At 34.5% G+C, this 19,934-nt stretch overlaps 2 protein-coding genes across 2 annotated transcripts; one reads left to right on the top strand and one right to left on the bottom strand.

Moving 5' to 3' along the window:
* The first annotated feature begins 1,301 nt into the window (after positions 1-1,301).
* LOC134237359 (mediator of RNA polymerase II transcription subunit 30-like) lies at positions 1,302-6,280 on the top strand. The gene is made up of 6 exons (XM_062719468.1): positions 1,302-1,342; positions 3,182-3,437; positions 3,742-3,873; positions 4,278-4,430; positions 4,999-5,106; positions 5,595-6,280. The coding sequence occupies exons 2-6, from the start codon at positions 3,222-3,224 to the stop codon at positions 5,691-5,693; spliced, it is 708 nt and encodes a 235-aa protein (XP_062575452.1). The 5' UTR covers positions 1,302-1,342; positions 3,182-3,221; the 3' UTR covers positions 5,694-6,280.
* LOC134237356 (dolichyl-diphosphooligosaccharide--protein glycosyltransferase subunit STT3A-like) lies at positions 6,159-14,416 on the bottom strand. The gene is made up of 15 exons (XM_062719465.1): positions 14,270-14,416; positions 13,923-14,105; positions 13,548-13,693; positions 11,660-11,857; positions 11,388-11,498; positions 10,672-10,752; positions 10,407-10,563; positions 9,974-10,126; positions 9,674-9,756; positions 9,402-9,566; positions 8,668-8,856; positions 8,351-8,467; positions 8,139-8,241; positions 7,821-8,009; positions 6,159-6,602 (listed from the first exon to the last, which is right to left on the bottom strand). Exons 1-15 carry the CDS (start codon positions 14,376-14,378, stop codon positions 6,457-6,459), a joined length of 2,130 nt encoding a protein of 709 aa, XP_062575449.1. The 5' UTR covers positions 14,379-14,416; the 3' UTR covers positions 6,159-6,456.
* Between the last annotated feature and the right edge of the window lie 5,518 nt (positions 14,417-19,934).

Here is a 19,934-nt window from a genome sequence, read left to right as displayed (position 1 = left end):
GCTAAGAAGATCAAAGATCAAATCTATTCTAACAAATGCATGAATTACTCGAAGGAAAAACAATTATAGTATACAGCATATTTTTTCCCTTTCACCTGTTATAAATTTTGTATCACTTTAAAGGGGGTCATTTTTCAATGGGGTAAATTTTTTATAGGACTAACATATAAAATAATGACCCCTAGGACTCTTTTTCTACAAAAAATGATTTTTTTTTTCTACGGGTGGGGGTCATTTTTTGTCGTTGAAAAATAAACCCCCGGTCATTATTCGATGGAAGTCATTATTCGTCTTTACACCGGTATTAAAATCTAACATTGAATTCGGCATTATTTTGAAAGATAATAAAAGTATTCACTAGTTTACAGGGTTTGTGAAATACTTGACGCCCATTCTAATTTCTAGACTTACAATTTTCCTTTTCTTTAGAAAGGGCGTCGTCTTTGTCTGTCCCCTTCTTTGGTCCATATATATAAAATTACTTTTAGGTTTTAGAACTAGATCCCGATCTCGTGAAATTTAACCCTGCACATATTGATATGAAAGCACAATATTTTTTTGATTTGTTTAAATGATAAATAAAAACAATTAGGTTTTATTTAAAACAAATTAAATATTTTCTACGATATATCAATTATGGGAAGAGGATCGTTCTGAAAAATCTAGTGAGGCAGTTGCCTCATTGCCACAATGGAAGCTCACTGTCACAGCCCCATGAAGGCCACGACAAGTGTTTTCTTCTTTTGACGTGTAAGATCTTGAACAAATTCTGCTTCATATGAATACATAAATAGATCTATTAATAACGGGGCGGAATTGGTACCAATGGAAATTCCAATAGATTGTTGAAAGATCGTGTCTCTTAATTCAGTAAAAACCACATACCGGTAGATATTGTCAATGTTCAATTACAATGTTTTTAACGAAATGATTTTGCAAATGACCAATTACAAGGTAAGTAATTATCAACTTCAACTCTTTCAACGCTCCTTTAATAATTCTCAAAGATCTTCAAGCTGCTCTTGGATAACCATCTAAATACTGTACTATTTGATGAACATGTGATCTTTTTTTTCTCCAAGTCAGAAAATAAAAATGTGTGTGCATTTTTTGGTCATATTTGAATTACCACGGGTGATCTCATCTTATCACCTGGTGATGATTTTAGTAGATGACGAGATCACCCGTGGGTATCCGTCGTAAATTGAAAATTATTAAATATGGCCAGCATGAGACTCCATATATTTTTCTTCATAATGTTGTACGCATGCGCAGTCCTTGCTTTCATTTCATGATTTAGACCAACATGTTTGCGAATCGGGAGAGCGCTAGGAAAATAAAGGTATTTCCTAAGATAAACTTTTTAAGTTTAAAAAAATAAAATACTGAGTTACCCCATATATACTTTTTAATAATTCTTTCTACATAATCAGATTATATTTCACCAACATTTATCATTTTGTACTGCAAAAGAGCAACATAGCTTATGTCATAAGTCATACAATGGCCCATTGTGAAACAGTCTCCAAAGGATTTAGAATTTTTTCACGCATAAGCACATGACATAGTCAATCGAGTGATATCTACTGACTTTATTGATCCTGTGTATTGTTGAATTTGAAGGTGAGTGTGGGGGTGGGTGGGTGGTGGTGGTGGGGGTATTGAAATTTCATTTGTTTTCCATTATTATACAGGAATAGACAATGAATGTGCACGAGTATGGTATAATTGATATAAACAGTTTTCTGTAGTATATTGTATGTTTTCTATTGTATACTGCAAGGCAGGACAAATAATATTGCCCGACGCCTGGGACAACCATTTTGGTTGGTGGGCAAGTAATTTGAACAGATGCCTGCCCTCGGACAAGTGCTTTTCCAATTAACCCAAAAAAAAGATCATGTATGGTACTCAAACATCTTTTGTGTTATCACTTTTAAAGTATCATGAATCACAGCAAAGCACCTGTTTTCATAGCTGCAGATCTGTAGCGTTATGGTTTTTATATATTTGTCTTTGACCATAACGCTACAGATCCCGTAGTGCAAAAAAGGTGCAATTTACGGCGCAATATTTTTTGCGCTCTTTTGGGGAGAATTTCTCCACTTTCCAGCATCGTTCAATCAACTACCTTTCAACCCCTAATTCAAAACACATTATTTAACTAATCTGTATATTTTATCTATCCCAACCCTAAGTCCCTTTATAGTCGTCTCTACAAGTGATAAACTCGCTTGATTAAAATTATTTGTTAGATTACTGAAAATTCACTTCCAGCGAGGTTATTGCCTGTAGAGACAACTATGGGCGCACTTGATTTGTCTACACCTTACATCCCGTGTACACTTTTTCATAATCAAGTGCAAAAGTGTACACTTTTGGTGTACACCTTCTACACCCTGTGCAGGGCATGTGTTGGTAATTACACCTAAAATTCAATATGGCTGACAAATGAGAAAACGGTAAAACTGCAGAATTTCTTTTTTTGTACTTGAGTTTACTGTCAAGTATTTTATAGATTCATTGTGATGAATTGTTTTTAGTTATATACTGGACCATGTTTTGTGCATTTTAAAAGGAAAATAAAATACTTCATAATTTGTAAAATAAAAAAATAAGCAAATTTTGCAAGTTTGGGTGTTAAAGTCTCTAGATATATTTGATTATAGCTAGATATTTGGTTATAGGGGTAATTATGGACAGCTAGGAAAATGTTTAATAAAAAATTCTTTGCATTTTGTAAAATGTTTTGTTTTTAAAGGAATTTTAAAAGAATATTCACAATCGCAACAAATATTTTATTAAAAAAATCGTTTGCAAATAGGCCCCCTCAGTTTGTTAAAATTTTGACGTCCATATTGAATTTGCCACACTACACCCAATTTCACTTGATTATTGGGTGTAAATCGTCTACACCGGGTGTAGTAAGGTGTAGACAAATCAAGCGCGCACTATAAATGGTTGGGAGGTGGGTAAACTATACATATTGGCTACATAATGTGTCTAGAATTAGGGAGTGAAAGGTAGTTGATTGACCAATGCTAGAAAGTGGAGAAAGAGCGCAAAAAATATTGCGCCGTAAATTGCACCTTTTTTGCACAACGGGATCTGTAGCGTTATGGTCAAAGACAAATATATAAAACCATAACGCTACAGATCGAAAATCACCTTTTTCTTTCAGATTGAATCCACACTTCTTAATTTGATGTGATTTTGCCACTATGGCAAATCCAGGACATCCATACGGCCATTCAATGATGTCCCAACAAGGAATGGGTCAGCAGTACCCGGCAAACACAATGGCAAACCAGCAACAGCAGCAGCAACCGCAGCAACAGCAACAAGGCATGATGGCAAACCAGCAAAGCATGATGGGAGTGCAACAAAATCAGCAAGGCATGATGGGGCTTCAGACACAAACAACCTTACCTCAGCAGGTTATACACACAACAAATTTACAGAGAAAAATAGAACAAATTTTAATGAATTATGTTATTTTTGATTTAGTTGTAGCTACCTTGCAAGAAAAGACATTCCTCATTAGCTGAATTACAAAAAATTATTACTGCATAAATAAAAAGTAGGAATCAAAATAACACACCACTGTATGCCACATAGCAATATATTAATACTTGTTGTGTATAACATGTACTGTTATAAGTCTTATCTTCATTGACATATTTTCTTAGATAAGTATTTCTGGCTTTAATGTAATGAACATTTATCCATCATTAAATGTAGACACAACAGATGATGTCCCCTACCAAAGAGATCAATGGAGTCAACATGTGTAAGAAGGGACAGGAATGTGTACAGGAATTGTTTCAGAAAATGCAGGAGATCTTCAAGTACATGACAACTAAGGGAAATCAGGTATTGTAAAATACATGTGTAAGTGCATTGTTGTGTTTATTATTACATACAGTGATTTGTTTCAAACAAAAAAATATTGCTTTGTTTGGTTGCTAGTATGGGAAATAATACTGGAGCTGTTGCAAGAAAATGCATAATTCTTGTAAGTGGGTTATATATGTTTTTTCTGCTATAGCTGCATGCAGCCTTACTTCAAATTCAGAGGTCACAAGTAACTTGGTTTTGTTCTAGTATATAATAGACCAGCACTATAGTCCTTTGCTAAAAACAGTTTAATAGTTGTCAGCACACTCATTTCTTGATTCTGATGCCCAGAAGTGGAATTTCACAGAAATGAAACACGCATGTTTTAACAATTGATCCATGTAGAAGGTTACTGTTTATTAATTTCCATTTATTTACAGCTACCTAATGGTATGAATTGTAATGCTCAGCTCGCTCAGGAGAGGAGGGCAAAGGTCAGCGAGCAGCTAGAACAGCTCACCATATTGTTCAAGAAAATCCGCTTGTTTTACGACAGAGTGAATGAAATGTGTCCGGATGAACCCGCAGAAGAAGTAAGTTATTAGATTTATTAGGTGGGAGGGGTTGATTTTATGCATAATATCCTTTGTGCTGTTTCTTATTTTTAAGGCTTTTAATGACAAGAGGCCCAGGGGCCACATTGCTCACCTGAGCAATTTGCTAGGAAAAAGAACATATCAGATCCGAACTGAAAGTTTACTGAGTCGGGGGGGGGGGGGGGGGGGGGGGGCTTGAACAACCTCATAGGGGGTCATGGTTTGAACAAACATGAATCTACACTACCTGAGGATGATTCCATATAAATAAGAATCCAATTTCATGTGGCATTATTTTTAGGCTGTTGGGATCAGTGAAATTTAAAATTGTGTATACATGTTGTATTTTAAACTGCAATGAAGACATTTAATGAAAAGCTTTCCTTCATCTTACATTATGATTAAATTTGAATATTTCTTTGTTCTTTATTTCTTATTCATAATTTATCCAAAATTATCTCATTGCAACTTAAACCATATTTCATTTATTGAAGCTTTACATCCTGCTTGTAAAAACTAATATTGATGAACTATTATACAAGAATAACCTTGTTTTGCTTTGTAGACTTTAGTTGCTGTTGTGGGACAGCCATTTGAAGAAAAGTTCACTCCAGGTGCAGACTCCTGTTTCAAGTATAAGTTTGGTAAAGAGGAAAACCGAGAAATAGTGGAGGTAAGACATTAACCAACACTGTATAAGGCCTAAAATTAAAAAAAAATGTTTGTTTGCAGTTGCCTACTGACCCATTAAAAATGCACCAGACTCAAACTTTTTTTCAGCCATTATTTGAGATTTTTTTTTTGGTAGTTTCAAATTTTTAGGATGTTGATTTGAAACTTGTTAAATTTACTATTTTTAAAATTTTTGTTTCTGTCAATAACTGGCATAAAATAAGTAGAGCTTTATTGTTTGCATAAAATAAACATGAAAATTTCTGATTTGTAATCAACAAAAACGAGAATACTAAAATCTGTGTTAAAAAAAATCATATTTTCCAACCCACTCTAAAAATTATAGGTCAGCAACTGCAAACAGAGAATTTTTTAAGCTTGGCCTAATGTATTAAGTCTATCATCTACACATTGGTATTATTACTAACCGTTTTCATATATGCTCTTCATGCTATTTTGTTTTATTTATCATGACTATTTCTATTTTAGCAACTGAGAATGAAGAACAGACAGTTGAAGGCTATCATTGATCAAATCAGGACCATTATCTGGGAAATCAACACCATGATTGTAATGAGAAAAACTTGATTTTACCCAAGTACTGCATCCTGAACCTAATGAAAGGTGTTCTGTGGACACTGGTTTGCTTTTATCTATCAACAATTGGCCACTTCTTGTGACATTGTTGGCAGGTTTTCTTAGCAGAAGTGTGCCTCCTTGTTGGAAGTATCATACTGAGTGCACCAAATTATTTTTATTAGACTGAATACAGTCGAGAGATGTGCCAGAGCAGTGTTGTCAACACCTATATTGTTACGATGTCATTGTCTTTTATGTCATATCTTTATAAAAGATACAGATCTGAGAATTCTCCAATTGTGTACTGTGAAATCATTAAAATTTGTGGAGGCCAATTTTTGTAGATTGCTTAAATTTTACATAATTTCATGTTTCCTCTAAATCCCCCATTATTTAGCCTCCATGAAATTGAATAATTCCACAGTAACTTAATTGTTTTTGTCAGAGCCTTGGTAAAAAGAACAAAAACAAAGATTCAATTTTGTATATGTACTATATTTTCATGTAATTTAAAATGTCAGAACATTGTACTGGTACATTGTGACATGGCTAACTTGTATATCTAAGAAATCTGAGAATAAATGTCAAAATTCTGATTTAATTGCCTATCTTGCTTTATAACATACCATACATACTTTTCAATGATACTGTAAATGTTTTAAAATCTTGAAATGCAGCAAATATTCACATAAATAGCATCACAACTATTTGGTTTCATTAAATAAATGAATGGTACAATTTGAATTAAATGTAACTAAACCAGTTATGATATTTATGCTCCTCTGTTGTCTAAATCTTTCACTTTATAAATACGAACAAGCCAATGTTCTGTTGTGTATGCCTCTTCTAAAACGTCCAGATCAAAATTTTTGTTTCCTATTTCTGCATTTCTTACTCTATCATATCCAGTGGGTTTTCCTGTAAAAGACAGAGAGCCATGCAATGAAAGGAAAAAAATTCCAGTACAGTCAAACCTGTATTAAGAGACCTTCCAACGGAGAAAGGAAAAAAGGTCACATATGACAGGTGGTCTCTTAATACAGGTTGCTTATTTTCCGCAGTGTTCAAATATACAATGCTGAAAATATCACGTGTATGTTGAATGTATTTTAATTACAACACCTTATGTTTATTTCCACTTTTTAATAGGTACTGCTTAACTCTGAAATGCTTTTACAATTGTCCTGTTAAGAAATAAAAATTTCTTATCCTTTTTTTCATTACTGAACTACCGTGTCTAATTGCCTGTTTGTGACCAGGTAATTATCACATGGTGTGGGTGCTAGCTAGCATGTGTTTACAAACCCACTGGTGACACAATGCCCTTAAATAAACATCTAGGGTTTAGTTACTTGTTAATTAAAGTAAAAAAGGCAGGTTTATAACTGAATATCCATTTGGCCCTAATAGGCCACTTAGCATGAAATGACATCGGGTTCGACCTCAAACGTCTATCTTCAAAATGGCGCTCGATCACTGGACAGAAAAACGTGATGTTTATGTTTTAGATTTTAATATTTATTCAATAAATATCAAAGCGTAAGTAAAAATATTCATCTTTAAATGTTGTTTTATTAGTAAAACTCGCATTATGTAATTATTAAATGAAATAAATGCGTGTCTGTAGTTGGTTTGAACCAAAAACGAAGCATGCTCAACCGAAATCGAAAGTAGGAATGGGAAATTATGTAGTCGTTAAATTCAAGTAAAATTGCTTTAAATGACTAATAATGGTCAGAAAAATAACGGTCGTTGGTCGCGTAAGACAGGTGGTCGTTTAATACAGGTAAAATATATAGGGAAAAGCGTTGGGGGGAATTTTTACGGTCACATGTGACAGCGAGTCGCTTAATACAGTGGTTCGCTATGGCAGTTTTGACTGTAGTATAAATATTAAATTCATTTTACTTTGTAGATCAAAAAGTCAAAATACACTACTGTACTTTATAAACAAAAATATTTTAAGGGGCATTCAGTTTAAAAATAACTTTTGACTTTATAAACACAAATACCCATTGTGAATGTGAAAAACTTCTCCAAGTTGTATTTTGTTTGCTTTTGTCCTAAATTAAGTGACCCTTATTTTTCCCTATTTGGTAACTTTTTTAAAATAACACGTCATTTCAAAATACTCACCTCCCTCTGTGTAGACCTCCCCAAATCTGTAGTAACACATCTTGTACATCAGACAGTTGAGGAGGGTGGGGGAGCCCTCTTTATCTATCCGGAATTCCCCCTGAGGTGTGTAGTAATCCGACTCCTTTATATGGGCTCCTCTGTCCGTACTGCCTCCAATACGGACCATCCATAAAAATTTATTGATATCTGAAATGGTGAACATTAATTGTGGACTAATAAAATTAATACTGGATGACCTTAGAATTTCTAAACTTACATGTAATATTGGAAAACTTGAAGTTTAATTGAACAACCTTTTCCAGGCAGCAAGCTTACCATCAGAGGAATACCCAGTAAGACCTCCAAATATTACTAAGACATAATTAACATCTAACTCCCTCATTATTTCATATGCTTTATCTTCTGTTGATGCCATAGCCTACAAAGGAAAGAAAATGACTTGGGTCAAATATCTATTAATACATTATATGAACTACATGTAGAATGTTAAGGAATTTATATATATTATTATGACAAAATACACCTACCTGTCCCACCCTTGATATATGAGTATTATTCCATGTATTGTTATCCACTAGAATTGTTCTGTTGGCCATTGCTGTTATCTGGTAACCGTAATCCCACCATGACATCACTTTAGCATCCTGAAAAGTTACCATGAAAAAATTGAAAATTTTGATATTTTTATCTACTGGATCAATTTTCTATTACGAGAAAACAGCCCTTTTAGTGAAATGTTTGCAAATTATCTCATGAATTTTATATATAATCCATGCACACAGAGGTACAAATGTGATTATAAAAGTTCCTCTTAATGCTAAAGAACAGGTCCCCAGAATGTTACCTCTGCAGTGTTGTGCCTAAGCCAATAATAAGCCTCCCTGAAGTCGTCGAAGATGATCCTTCCCCCATCACCGGCCCGAGCGGACAGAACAATGGAGGGGCTGGAGTAAGCCTCGGAAGTGACCCAGGTACAGTGGAAGGTGTAGGTGATGAGGAAAGCTGTCACCATAAAGACCACACCCGTGGCTACCTGTGTGAACAAAAAAGACATTAATACATGTATATGCATTGAAAATCTTTTGAATATTTCTTTTGATTTATATACTTAGAAATAACTAATTTTCGTTGTAGATTAATTTTCATTGTTGCAATTTGTCGGAGACACCCACAAATTTAAATCTCCCTTGAAATGTTAAAATTTGGTACTACAGTACTGAGGTTCTCCTTAAACCACAAAATTATGACCCCTCGAAAATAAGTGATTTTACAGTACTGTAAATCACGTTTTATTCGCGAGAACTTAATTTTCGCATAATTACGCAAGACAATGAGCTCGCAAAAATTTCATTCTCGCGTTTAAAAGTATTTCTAACGATTATAAAGAGGAAAAACAACAATTCATGAAAATTATGTCTCGCTAATAAAGAGTCAATGACTATCTCGCGAAAATAAGGTGTCGCGAAAATTTAGTGATCTACAGTATGTGTAGATGCTCTGCAGTGTAATTTACAGAAAATAGACCTAGATATATTTCAATATTTTCATTATTAGGGTCCAAAAGAAGTCCTAATCTACCTCATTTTTGAATGGGTAGGACTGATCAAAAGACTTCTTTGACTTTTTGTCCTTTCGTGACACATCAAGGTTCCTCATGTATGTGTTGAGAGTCGCAGATATTCCAATACCAGAGAGGATACACATGACTGGAGCCAGTACCAACATCAAACGGACCATGACACCCTACAGAATAACACTAATATCTTATTTTTACTACAAATCTTAGCATATTCATGGCATATCTGTAGAAGTTAAATGAAAAAGAAGAGTATATACAAGGAAATACCTACAGCAAAATAAATGCTGGTGACACCATACATGATGATAAAAATGTTGGCATCTGTCAGGCGATTGAAGCAAAAATACAGGCCAGCTGAAAATTTGAAACATACCCAGTAAATGAATTCATGATTTTAGAATAGTATAACAACAAAATTTAAAACAGAAAATATATGCTTAATTTCACAAGTTACAAATTAGGCAGAAAAACTTTAATCTTTGACATGCATTCATAAGCATCTATTGAAATCTTTCAGTGGGCAGTTGAAAGATAAAACAATACTGAAAACAAAACAATGCCTTCTCCTGACCTGGGAACATGATGGTGAGCATCTGTAAGTCAAAGTAGAAGGAACTCCAGGTGGTAGGCTGATGTTCTGATACAGAGGCAATGATGGGGATGTTGTTCTTAGCATAGGAGGGGTCCAGCAGGGAGTAGAAACGACCAGTCCAGGGGGAGATTTCTTACACCAGTTAAGGAATAACACATACATGTCATATATAATAATATTAATATAAGAAGGGAACTCACTCTTGTTATCTGCAATTTAACTTTAACATACTAGCATTCCATCAATTTTTATTTTGTCTTCTTGTACTGTATTTCATAATTTTCTAGTGACAGAGTACTCTCCCTTTAACACACAGCTCTTATTTTTTTTCCTTCATTACAACTGAAAAATGGAATTTGCAGAAATAAACATCACAAAAAAACTTTCTGTATTATAATAAAATAAAGGATACTGCCAGTAGCCGTTCCAATAGCAGCGACAGACAGACCAACAACAGCACCAATGAGGATGATACTCCTGAACAGAATGTTGAATTGTTCAGCGCTCAGCTTAGATCTCACATAGTCAATAAAGGCATGCATCTGACAGAGTCCAAATACTCCCAGGGCCTGTTATATAACAGAAAGCATTAGCAAATCATAACATAAAATAGAACTTATGAATTAAAATTTAGAAGAAAATTCTTGGTGTAAAACTTTAAACAAGTAAATACTTACAGCCATGTGCTCACTAGATTGAACAGGTTGGAAACCCACAAAGGAGATTTGCATAGACAAAATGGTCCCCAGGCAGTAAAACTGTTAAATATATACATATAGGCTATCAAAATTTAATTCCCTGGTTCTCAGGCCAATTTTCTCGAAAACAGATGCGGGAGGGCGGCATTTTATTTTTCATTTTATTGGCAATAAAGTAGATGAGGGAGTTATTTTTTTTAATTCTAATTTCCGAATTTTCTTTAATATAAAGATAATTTTTTTAATCATAGATATACTTTCCATTTCTGGTCAAAATTTCTGCTTTATCCATTGCTTAACAGCGTGTAAACATCGTAGATAATGTACTCGAATGTATTTTCAAACGAAGTAGCCAAAATCTCATTGTAAATGGCTACCGGAAGTGAAATTTGAATTCTAAACTACGAAACAAATGAGGTCGGAATTTTTTTTCCCGGATTGGTCTCCGCAATACCAACTTTTTATTTTTTCAAAAGTACAATAAAATCGGCAATGCGGCTACCTCAAAACGGATGCGCACGGGCCTGAGAACCAAGATTTCAATTTTTTATGGCCTAACACATATCATATCAGATTTCAAATAAAGAAAAAAATTTAATCAGAAAGTTTAAAATGACAAAGTAAAACTAAATACAAATTTTAGTACAGGTATGCAAGCTTTCATAATACAAAATACATTTCTGTAGCATACATACTGATGTGTAGGCGACATATATCCTGTGAGAGAATCTTCCTGTCACCATCAGGGCCAGGACATGGAGGGGGATCAAGTTAATCAGGAAAACATAACCTCCCCATGAGGAAACCTGAAATACAAAGAAAACAAATATGTTTCTCAAAAATTGATATTACCCATAACGTACATTCTTTAGTTTGTTCAAATTCTAACATGCTTTATTTGAATCAAACTTTTTTTCTATTAATCAAATCATTAACTTGTTGAAAAAAATATTAAAAAAAAAATTACCATGTAAAAGTAGGCCAAGGCACACAAACAGGACCAGAACAATGACCCAGTTTTGACGGATTTGATCCAGAGTGCATAGGTCAGTAACATACAGAAGATGGCAATTCCTTCGTTATCATAAGAACCGGCCACAGAACGAGAGATGTAGCCAGGAACAATGGAGATCATAGCAGCTGCTACAAGGCCAGCACCAGCATCCTGAAAAATCAATTCATATGATAAAATTATCTAGACTAAGTATTGAAAGTTTTTCTCCAAAATAAGATATTATCAAAGGCCTGAAGGGCCACAATGGCGCCACGCTTTAGATATGGCAGTGATACTTGGAAATTATTGGACTTCAAAGCATGTTTAAAAGTATGCATATGTCTACAGAATTATATAATTTAATTTCCTATTATGAATCATTCTGAGGAACATATAATATTTTGTATAACATAACTTGCCTACGTCACAATGAGTTACGTCAAAAACGTATTACTGCGCTTGACGTTATTTTTAAAATAATGCTCAAATTGAAGCCTTTTTCCGGAGGAAATATTGTCTCATTGTCTACACTGAAATTAAATTATAAGGAATGAAGCTTATTTCAACTTATGTTATCCGATATAACAAAACTTGGGGCAGTTTACGCTTTTTTATAAACCGCTTCGCGGTTTATAAAGCGTAAACTGCCCCAAGTTATGTTATATCGGATAACATAAGTTGAAATAAGCTTCATTCCTTAAATAACTTAGTTGTATATCTAGATAAATTACCCCAATTTAAGCATCTATGAAATAAAAGCATTCAACTCATTAATCTGAGATTCCTCCGACTCTAACCCCTGCTTTTATATTGTGACTTGTGCAGGTGTTACTATATAGGTCCCTGGTGCTAAATTTGAAAGTAATTCCAATTTTAGGGAATTTGAAATTACTTTTCCTCTCTCTTAGGCCTAATGAATTTAATTAACTAGTGCAATGTGTACTAAATGTGCAGTAAGACCTACAATGTCTTCGATCACTTTATTTTATGTAATGAAAGTTGTTTTCCAAGATTCCTTGACATGTATATAAATATTGTTTCTCTTTCTCTTTGTTCAATTTGTTCATGCTGGTCCTGATAACAATCTTGTTCTATCGGAAGCCATTTTAAATTTTGATTTGTCAAAACAATCCCAGTTAATTGTTTACACCTGCATTAATAATTTACTGGCCTAGTGCACACCACATAGCCATCGGCAATGTTTACGTAAGCTAGGGTTCTAACGTTGTAACTGGAAGTTAAAAGTGCAACCTCATTTACGAACCAATCCGGAAATAAGGGATTCGGGCGATAAGCATGACCCGCCGTGTCATAAAAAATATTCAGGTTAAGGGTGAAAAGTAACCCGACGAAAGTGGGTGAGTTGGTAACTATGTATAGGACTGTTGAAATTGTATGATCTTCAAGCAATTTATGGAATAAACGCAAAAATTGACATGTATATTCCTACACCAGATACATGAAGGTCTTGATTCGAGTACTATATTATTTGGCGCATGAAGTAAGCGGTGAGCAGTAAGAGATTTCCTCATAGCTAGATGAGCGCCGAGCTAAAGCTCGACGCCATAATAAACCGACTGGGGTGCTATATAGACAATAATATACAAATTGGTGATAACACTGTATTATCCAGGGCATTCAATATAATAGCAGTAATTTTGTTTTTAGCATGTGGAAGAAGGGAGGAAATGTGAAGCCTACACAAGATTAGGATTTAAACTTAGTCCCATTCAACTATTAGGCAGAAGGCCATCTAAGCTACTGTATGATATCCTCTGTAAACCATCCTAAATGTCTGCAACATATGAAGTAAACTGACATTTCCAGTCTAATATGTGAAGGAGAATAAACTAGATCTAACCTTGAGTTCCTTTGTGAACCAGTAAGTGATGAGGGTGGTGAAGCTGGAGAAGAGAGGAGCCAGGAATACACAGACATTTCTGATATCAATGGTGATGTTGAAGAACCACATGAAATTGTACAGGGCTGCTGATGTCACCATCAATCCTGATGAAAACAATCAGTCATTAATTATTGCCTCTACACTAATTACAACAGTTTTATAGACAGAGAAATGACCCTCTTTCCACATGATATAAAATAGACTGTCACAAAAAATGGTTAAGTTGAAAAACTAATAAAGTAAATATACTTTTTGATTTTCATGTACACGATTGATTTACACCCATTTAAAATTATTTTTTTGACAAGTTTCTTTTGAATTTTTTTTCTGAACCTGGGTAGATAGTTCCTCCAATGATACGTCCCAGTGGGTACCAGGCTCTGTCATCAAACCAGTTGTGGAAGCTGTAAAATCCCTCCTCTACAAGGTACCTGGTGGTGCGGTAGTTAAAGTAGGGATCAAACTCGTGAATAACGCTCTCAAATCGTAACACTGAGAACAATCTTGTTGAGAATGCTGCAACAGACAAGTACATCTTTTATTTTTTATAATTTCAATTTTGATAAAAACATCTTTTATTCCTTTTTTATTTATAATTAATTTATTTCTGCATAACTTTGTTTATCCATATTCCTCTGAAAACAGTGGTCTACTCTTAAGAGAGATTTTTTTTTACTTACACAGAATGGATGCGATGGAGAGGACCAACATTTTGAGGAGTGTGTCCTGTTTGTCAGGGGACATCCTGAGGAGCCACTGAGGCCCCCATCCTGCTGAGGAGGACTTCATTACTAGATTGTAGGTGTAGGTCTTTTTTTATAACTGAAACAGTAAAGACATATTTGGAATGTTATAAAATAAATAAACAAAAAAAATATATAAATATAATGTAGCATCTTTACCTACTTTATAGAGTCAATTTTCAAATAATTTATCTTTAAAAAATGCACAAAATATTTGAAAATTCCTTGCAATTTGACATTAATGTCAACCGCAAAAAATAAACGGAATTCATTCAAAATTTAAACAGGCCAGTATATTACTTTCATGAGTACAGTCTTTCGAGTTTTGAGACATTACATAACTATTTTCTGAGTTTTGATGTTCGGAGGAAATTCGTGTTATTATCCGCCATGCTTGTGGTCTTGCCACATCAGCAAAGCTAAATTTCAATTTTCCATGTAAAACATCGCGACACAATAAAAAATAATTGTTCTATGTATTAAATAAAATGTGTTTTGCAACTGTTGCTTGCCTTTTAATTTTTGTGCAATTTCTCCTAAGTCTACAAATTAAACAAACTTGTCAAAACTTACCGACGTGTTAACGGCACCCGAACTGATTAAGTAACGCGCAATCTTATTGGTCGAAACAAACTCAAGTATAGAAGGTGCGCTGTCGCATTATGATCAAGTTCATATGCGTGTTACAGTTGACGTACCGCGCAGCGCTGACATTTCATTTGAAGATTTCAATCCACAAATAATAGTAGGGCTATTTCGCCCATTACATACACACATGTATAAAGTTGAGAGAGAGAGAGAGAGAGAGAGAGAGAGAGAGAGCTTACCCGACTTTCCTTAATTAAGAGGAATGGGTCATACAACAGTTCTATGGGGAAAGTGCTTTATCGTACTTTTTTAAAACTTACAAGCATATACTATTTTTTAAGAGATCTATTTAATTATAAACTCTACTTGCTTATTTCGAAACTCTGTCGTTTAAGTGTATTTTTTCAATTTTTAGTATATGGGGAAATGAATTTTTCTCACTGAATAAAGGGGAAAGTATTTCGGAATCCCTCTAAATTTTAAATATACGATATAAAATATACAATAATTAACTGTACTTCTTATATGAACTTAACAACATGTACTTAACAATACATGTATAATGTTGCTAATTTTGAAAATTTAGATTGCATATAGCTGATATTAAAATATGACACTGCAAAGAGTATTACTTCCACATTAAAAACTATTTTGATTTAAAAAAATTAAGTAATCCCCATACTGTTACCATACTCTCTCATTTTCCCCATACTTATTTTGGAGTCTCTTTCTCCCACTCTGAACTTTCATCGAAACATTCCCCGACTTTCTAACCGAAATTACACGTAACTTTTTTCAAATCTTACACTATTCCTACCGCAAATTGTTTCCACACACCATCTCATCAATATGCCTAATGCTATTTCTAATCCCTCTCACTTCACTTTCCCCATACTGTTTCTAGACCTTCTCACTTTACTTTCCCCGTAATATTTTCAGTCTCTCTCACTTTACTTTCCCAATACTGTTTCTAGACTCTCAATTTACTTTCCCCATACTGTTTCTAGACTCTCTCCCTTTACTTTCCCAACACTGTGTCTAGAGTCTCTCCCTTTACTTTCCCCACACTATTTCTAGACTCTCTCCCTTTACTTTCCCCATACTGTTTCTAGACTCTCTCCCTTTACTTTCCCCATACTGTTTCTAGACTCTCTCACAGAACATTCCCCATACTGTTTCTAGACTCTCTCACTTTACTTTCCCCATACTGTTCTAGACTCTCTCCCTTTACTTTCCCCACACTGTTTCTAGACTCTCTCCCTTTACTTTCCCCATACTGTTTCTAGTCTCTCTAACTTTACTTTCCCCACACTGTTTCTAGACTCTCTCCCTTTACTTTCCCCATACTGTTTCCAGACTCTCTCACAGAACATTCCCCATACTGTTTCTAGACTCTCTCACTTTACTTTCCCCATACTGTTCTAGACTCTCTCACTTTACTTTCCCCACACTGTGTCTAGACTCTCTCCCTTTACTTTCCCCCTACTGTTTCTAGACTCTCTCACAGAACATTCCCCATACTGTTTCTAGACTCTCTCCCTTTACTTTCCCCATACTGTTTCTAGACTCTCTCACTGAACATTCCCCATACTGTTTCTAGACTCTCTCCCTTTACTTTCCCCACACTGTTTCTAGACTCTCTCCCTTTACTTTCCCCATACTGTTTCCAGACTCTCTCACAGAACATTCCCCATACTGTTTCTAGACTCTCTCACTTTACTTTCCCCATACTGTTCTAGACTCTCTCACTTTACTTTCCCCATACTGTTTATACAGCACGCATACAATAGGGAGGATTCCATTGATTGGTTTTATATTATTTAACGTCCCTTTCGAGACTCACTCATATGGAGACGCCACAACTTGCCCTTGGAGATCTGCAGTTTTTTGTTTTTACTCGGCTCTTGGAGCCATTGAGCAGGGAGGGATCTTTTTCATGCCAGCACCGACTGCGACATGAGGCCTCGGTTTATCCGAAGAACCGGTCTCCTTGCACGTCCCACAGTGGGATTTGAACCACGATGTAAGGATCAACTCCTTACCTCGCGACTTACTAGAGCAGACACTCGAACCACTGCGCCACACGGGCGACACAGTAGGGAGGAATACGAAAGCCAATATTTTCGTGTTGGGGCATTCACAAATTATTTTTACTTTAATTGTTTTGCATAAAAAATATATTTTTTTAGGTTCTGGAACCTCTTTTTAAATCTAATACAGGTACTTTCAGGAATTAAACCAAATTTGCATGGTTTATGTAAAAATTCTACGTTTGTCAATTCCCGTTTATGCTTCCCGATGTCGTTTTAACTAAACAAGAAAAACACTTTTTTCCCATTTTTGGCTCAAAGAATACTTAAGAACGTCATTTGGAACCTTTTCGGTAACCCATTTTAAGCTTTCGCTAAATTTAATGAATTTTGTGCAAGCATAAGCTTTTGATATTTATTTCTAGAATTTTTTGTCATACATATTTCTATAATTAAAGACAATGTAATTGAAAAGAACATGTAAAAGCCTTAAATTCCGGAAGTTTGAACGATACCGCATTAGTGCATATTATGATTTTTTCGCACTACGAATTTGAATGGAGAAGAGGAAGAGATCATGTTGATTTTATGGTGCAGAATTATAATAAATGATTCTATTTTTTAGGGATGAGGTAGATATCTTGCCCTGCAGACCATAATACAGAGGCGACATGAGCCAATACATGTACTTTCTAATTACAAGTGTCAATACCAAAATTCTTTCAGAGCACGCCTAATGAAAAATAAAGTTAAATAAGAGACATATCATCTTCAAACCCTATTAAAATTTGCGCAAAAATCTCCCATAGTTTAATATTGGTAGTATGGTAGATGCTGTCACAACAGAAACTTAAAGACAATGAAATGTAAAAAAAAAAAAAGTGTTCGTGTATCGAACAGCAGTATGTCACGTGAGTAAGGTGATTATAATATCAATCGTTAATTAACATAAGGCTCGATGACCGGTTAATTTAGTACAGCTATCTCGACCCTAGTTTAAGGACATTTTTTTTTTCAATTAGATATGAGCCACAACTTGGCCAACGTGGTCCTTTGGATAAGTATAAGTTTAAATTAAAATATATATTCTGTGCAAATGAGACCAATGGCCAAGTTGCGTCTCGATGTAAACAATGTTGAAAACTAGTATGCATATGAATAACAATAGAAATGTGACAAAACCTGTCAAAAATTTGTGTCGCTTGGCATTATTTAATAATTTTATGTAATATAATATTCCAAAACCTTGGGCCCGTTTTACAAAAGAACTTATGACTTAAACCAAAACCTTCAGATGATTGTAAAATTTTGCAAAATCAATTCTCTTTGAAATTATTTGTGTAAAAACGTCTTACCACATTTCAAGGTTAAAATAATTTTGATATAATGTTTATTAAAAAATTAAATTTGGTCTCAAGTCGTAAGTCCTTTTGTAAAACGGGCCCTCAGTTCTTTAGACATTTTCCACAACTACCAAGTTCATTGTACCCGACGTTAATTTATTATGCTCAGAAAAAAAACTATATGGAAAATCGGTAAAAAGAATTGAAAGACCTATTAAAAAAACCCATAAATTTAATGAATTTTGGAATTTTATTTTGCGCAAAACATCGGGTTCAACTCTAATGGCTTTTAAAAGTGCATTCATTCTTTGTACTTGGACTGGAAGCTTAATTTTCAATGCAAACATAATTGTATTGTGTTTTGAAAATCATATTTATTTGATTAATTTAAAAATTTAGTCACAATATTAATTTCATTTGACTATTTTGCAAGTCTGATTGTGTCAAAATTTTAACTAAATCCATTGCTTTTTAGTAATTTTGAGAAGCAGATAAGATGTTTCTATACCAAACCGAAAAGTTAGTCCCTTTAAGATTTTAAACCCAGTTTACCATTTCTATCTAGTATTTTACAACGTTTGTGACGAGGAAAGAAAAATCCTAATACATCTAAATATTCATGTATAATACATAATTATAAGCGAAAACACTTTAAATATTTCATCAAGTCAGAAACCGGACAGGAATCCCTCCTTAAATTAAAGATCACAGTGACCATGAAATAGGTCGCTACACACCTTCTACCTAAGATGCAAGTACTGCAGTTTTGGCCGAGTTTGGGGATTCTGGGTCTAATAGTTTTATATAGTATTGAGTTCGCCTGTTGTGAATTTGTCAAAACCAGATTTATTTGGTCCGTAGAGACGATTATATGAGAGCTTGGATATGGATAAAACATTCAAACTCCTTAAAAATATGCCTAGATATAGGGAATAAAAGTAGTTGATTGGACGATGATGTTGGAAAGTGGAAAAATTCTCCCAAAAATTGCGAATAAAATCTTGCGCCATTAATTGCACAATTATTGCCTTATGGGATCTGTATACAGCATTATGGTTCAAGACTCTAAAATATAAATAATATAAAAAATATAAAACCTTAATATGCCATAGATTCGCAGCTAGTTATGAGCCGGACAGGATTTTTTCATACTTGGTCATAGCATATTAATTTAAGGTCAGCGCAGTTTTGATGCGCGACATACATTCTACCAAAGATGAATCAGCTGACAAGATAAGATAATTTTTTGATTTAATAGTGTTAAACGCTGTTAAAGTTATGTGTCGGATAAGAAAAAAGCTAACAGATAGACAGACGGACGGATTTGAACACTATATGATATAACAAAGACGTAGAAAAAAATATGGAATCCAGGGTTTAACATTACCCTGGATCCGCAAAATAGTTGCGCCTACGACCATGATAAATATAAAGTATCGTCCACTTATTCTGGTATTCCCTCATCTGTTATGGTCATTTTTTTAAATGCCCCCCTTTTTTAGGGGGGGGGGGGGGCGTGGGGGTCAATTCATTTCCAAGGGAAAACCCTAATATTATTCAACACTGTGTCTAGAGTCTCTCCCTTTACTTACCCCACACTGTTTCTAGACTCTCTCCCTTTACTTTCCCCATACTGTTTCT

Source organism: Saccostrea cucullata, unplaced genomic scaffold (assembly GCF_032062105.1).
Source record: "Saccostrea cucullata isolate Sc308-1 unplaced genomic scaffold, CSIRO_AGI_Scuc_v1 ctg235, whole genome shotgun sequence".
Lineage (NCBI taxonomy): Eukaryota > Metazoa > Mollusca > Bivalvia > Ostreida > Ostreidae > Saccostrea > Saccostrea cuccullata.
Note: the sequence above shows the minus strand (reverse complement) of the source record. Positions and strands in the feature narration are given on the sequence as shown.

Excerpts from the sequence above, each read along its gene's own strand:
- LOC134237356 (XM_062719465.1), bottom strand. The coding sequence starts at position 14,378 with ATGAAGTCCTCCTCAGCAGGATGGGGGCCTCAGTGGCTCCTCAGGATG. Across the intron at positions 10,753-11,387 it reads TATATGTCGCCTACACATCA|TTTTACTGCCTGGGGACCAT; the intron begins GTATGTATGCTA and ends TATATTTAACAG. Across the intron at positions 10,564-10,671 it reads AATCTAGTGAGCACATGGCT|GCCCTGGGAGTATTTGGACT; the intron begins GTAAGTATTTAC and ends GTTATATAACAG.
- LOC134237359 (XM_062719468.1), top strand. The coding sequence starts at position 3,222 with ATGGCAAATCCAGGACATCCATACGGCCATTCAATGATGTCCCAACAA. Across the intron at positions 3,438-3,741 it reads AAACAACCTTACCTCAGCAG|ACACAACAGATGATGTCCCC; the intron begins GTTATACACACA and ends CATTAAATGTAG. Across the intron at positions 4,431-4,998 it reads CGGATGAACCCGCAGAAGAA|ACTTTAGTTGCTGTTGTGGG; the intron begins GTAAGTTATTAG and ends TTTGCTTTGTAG.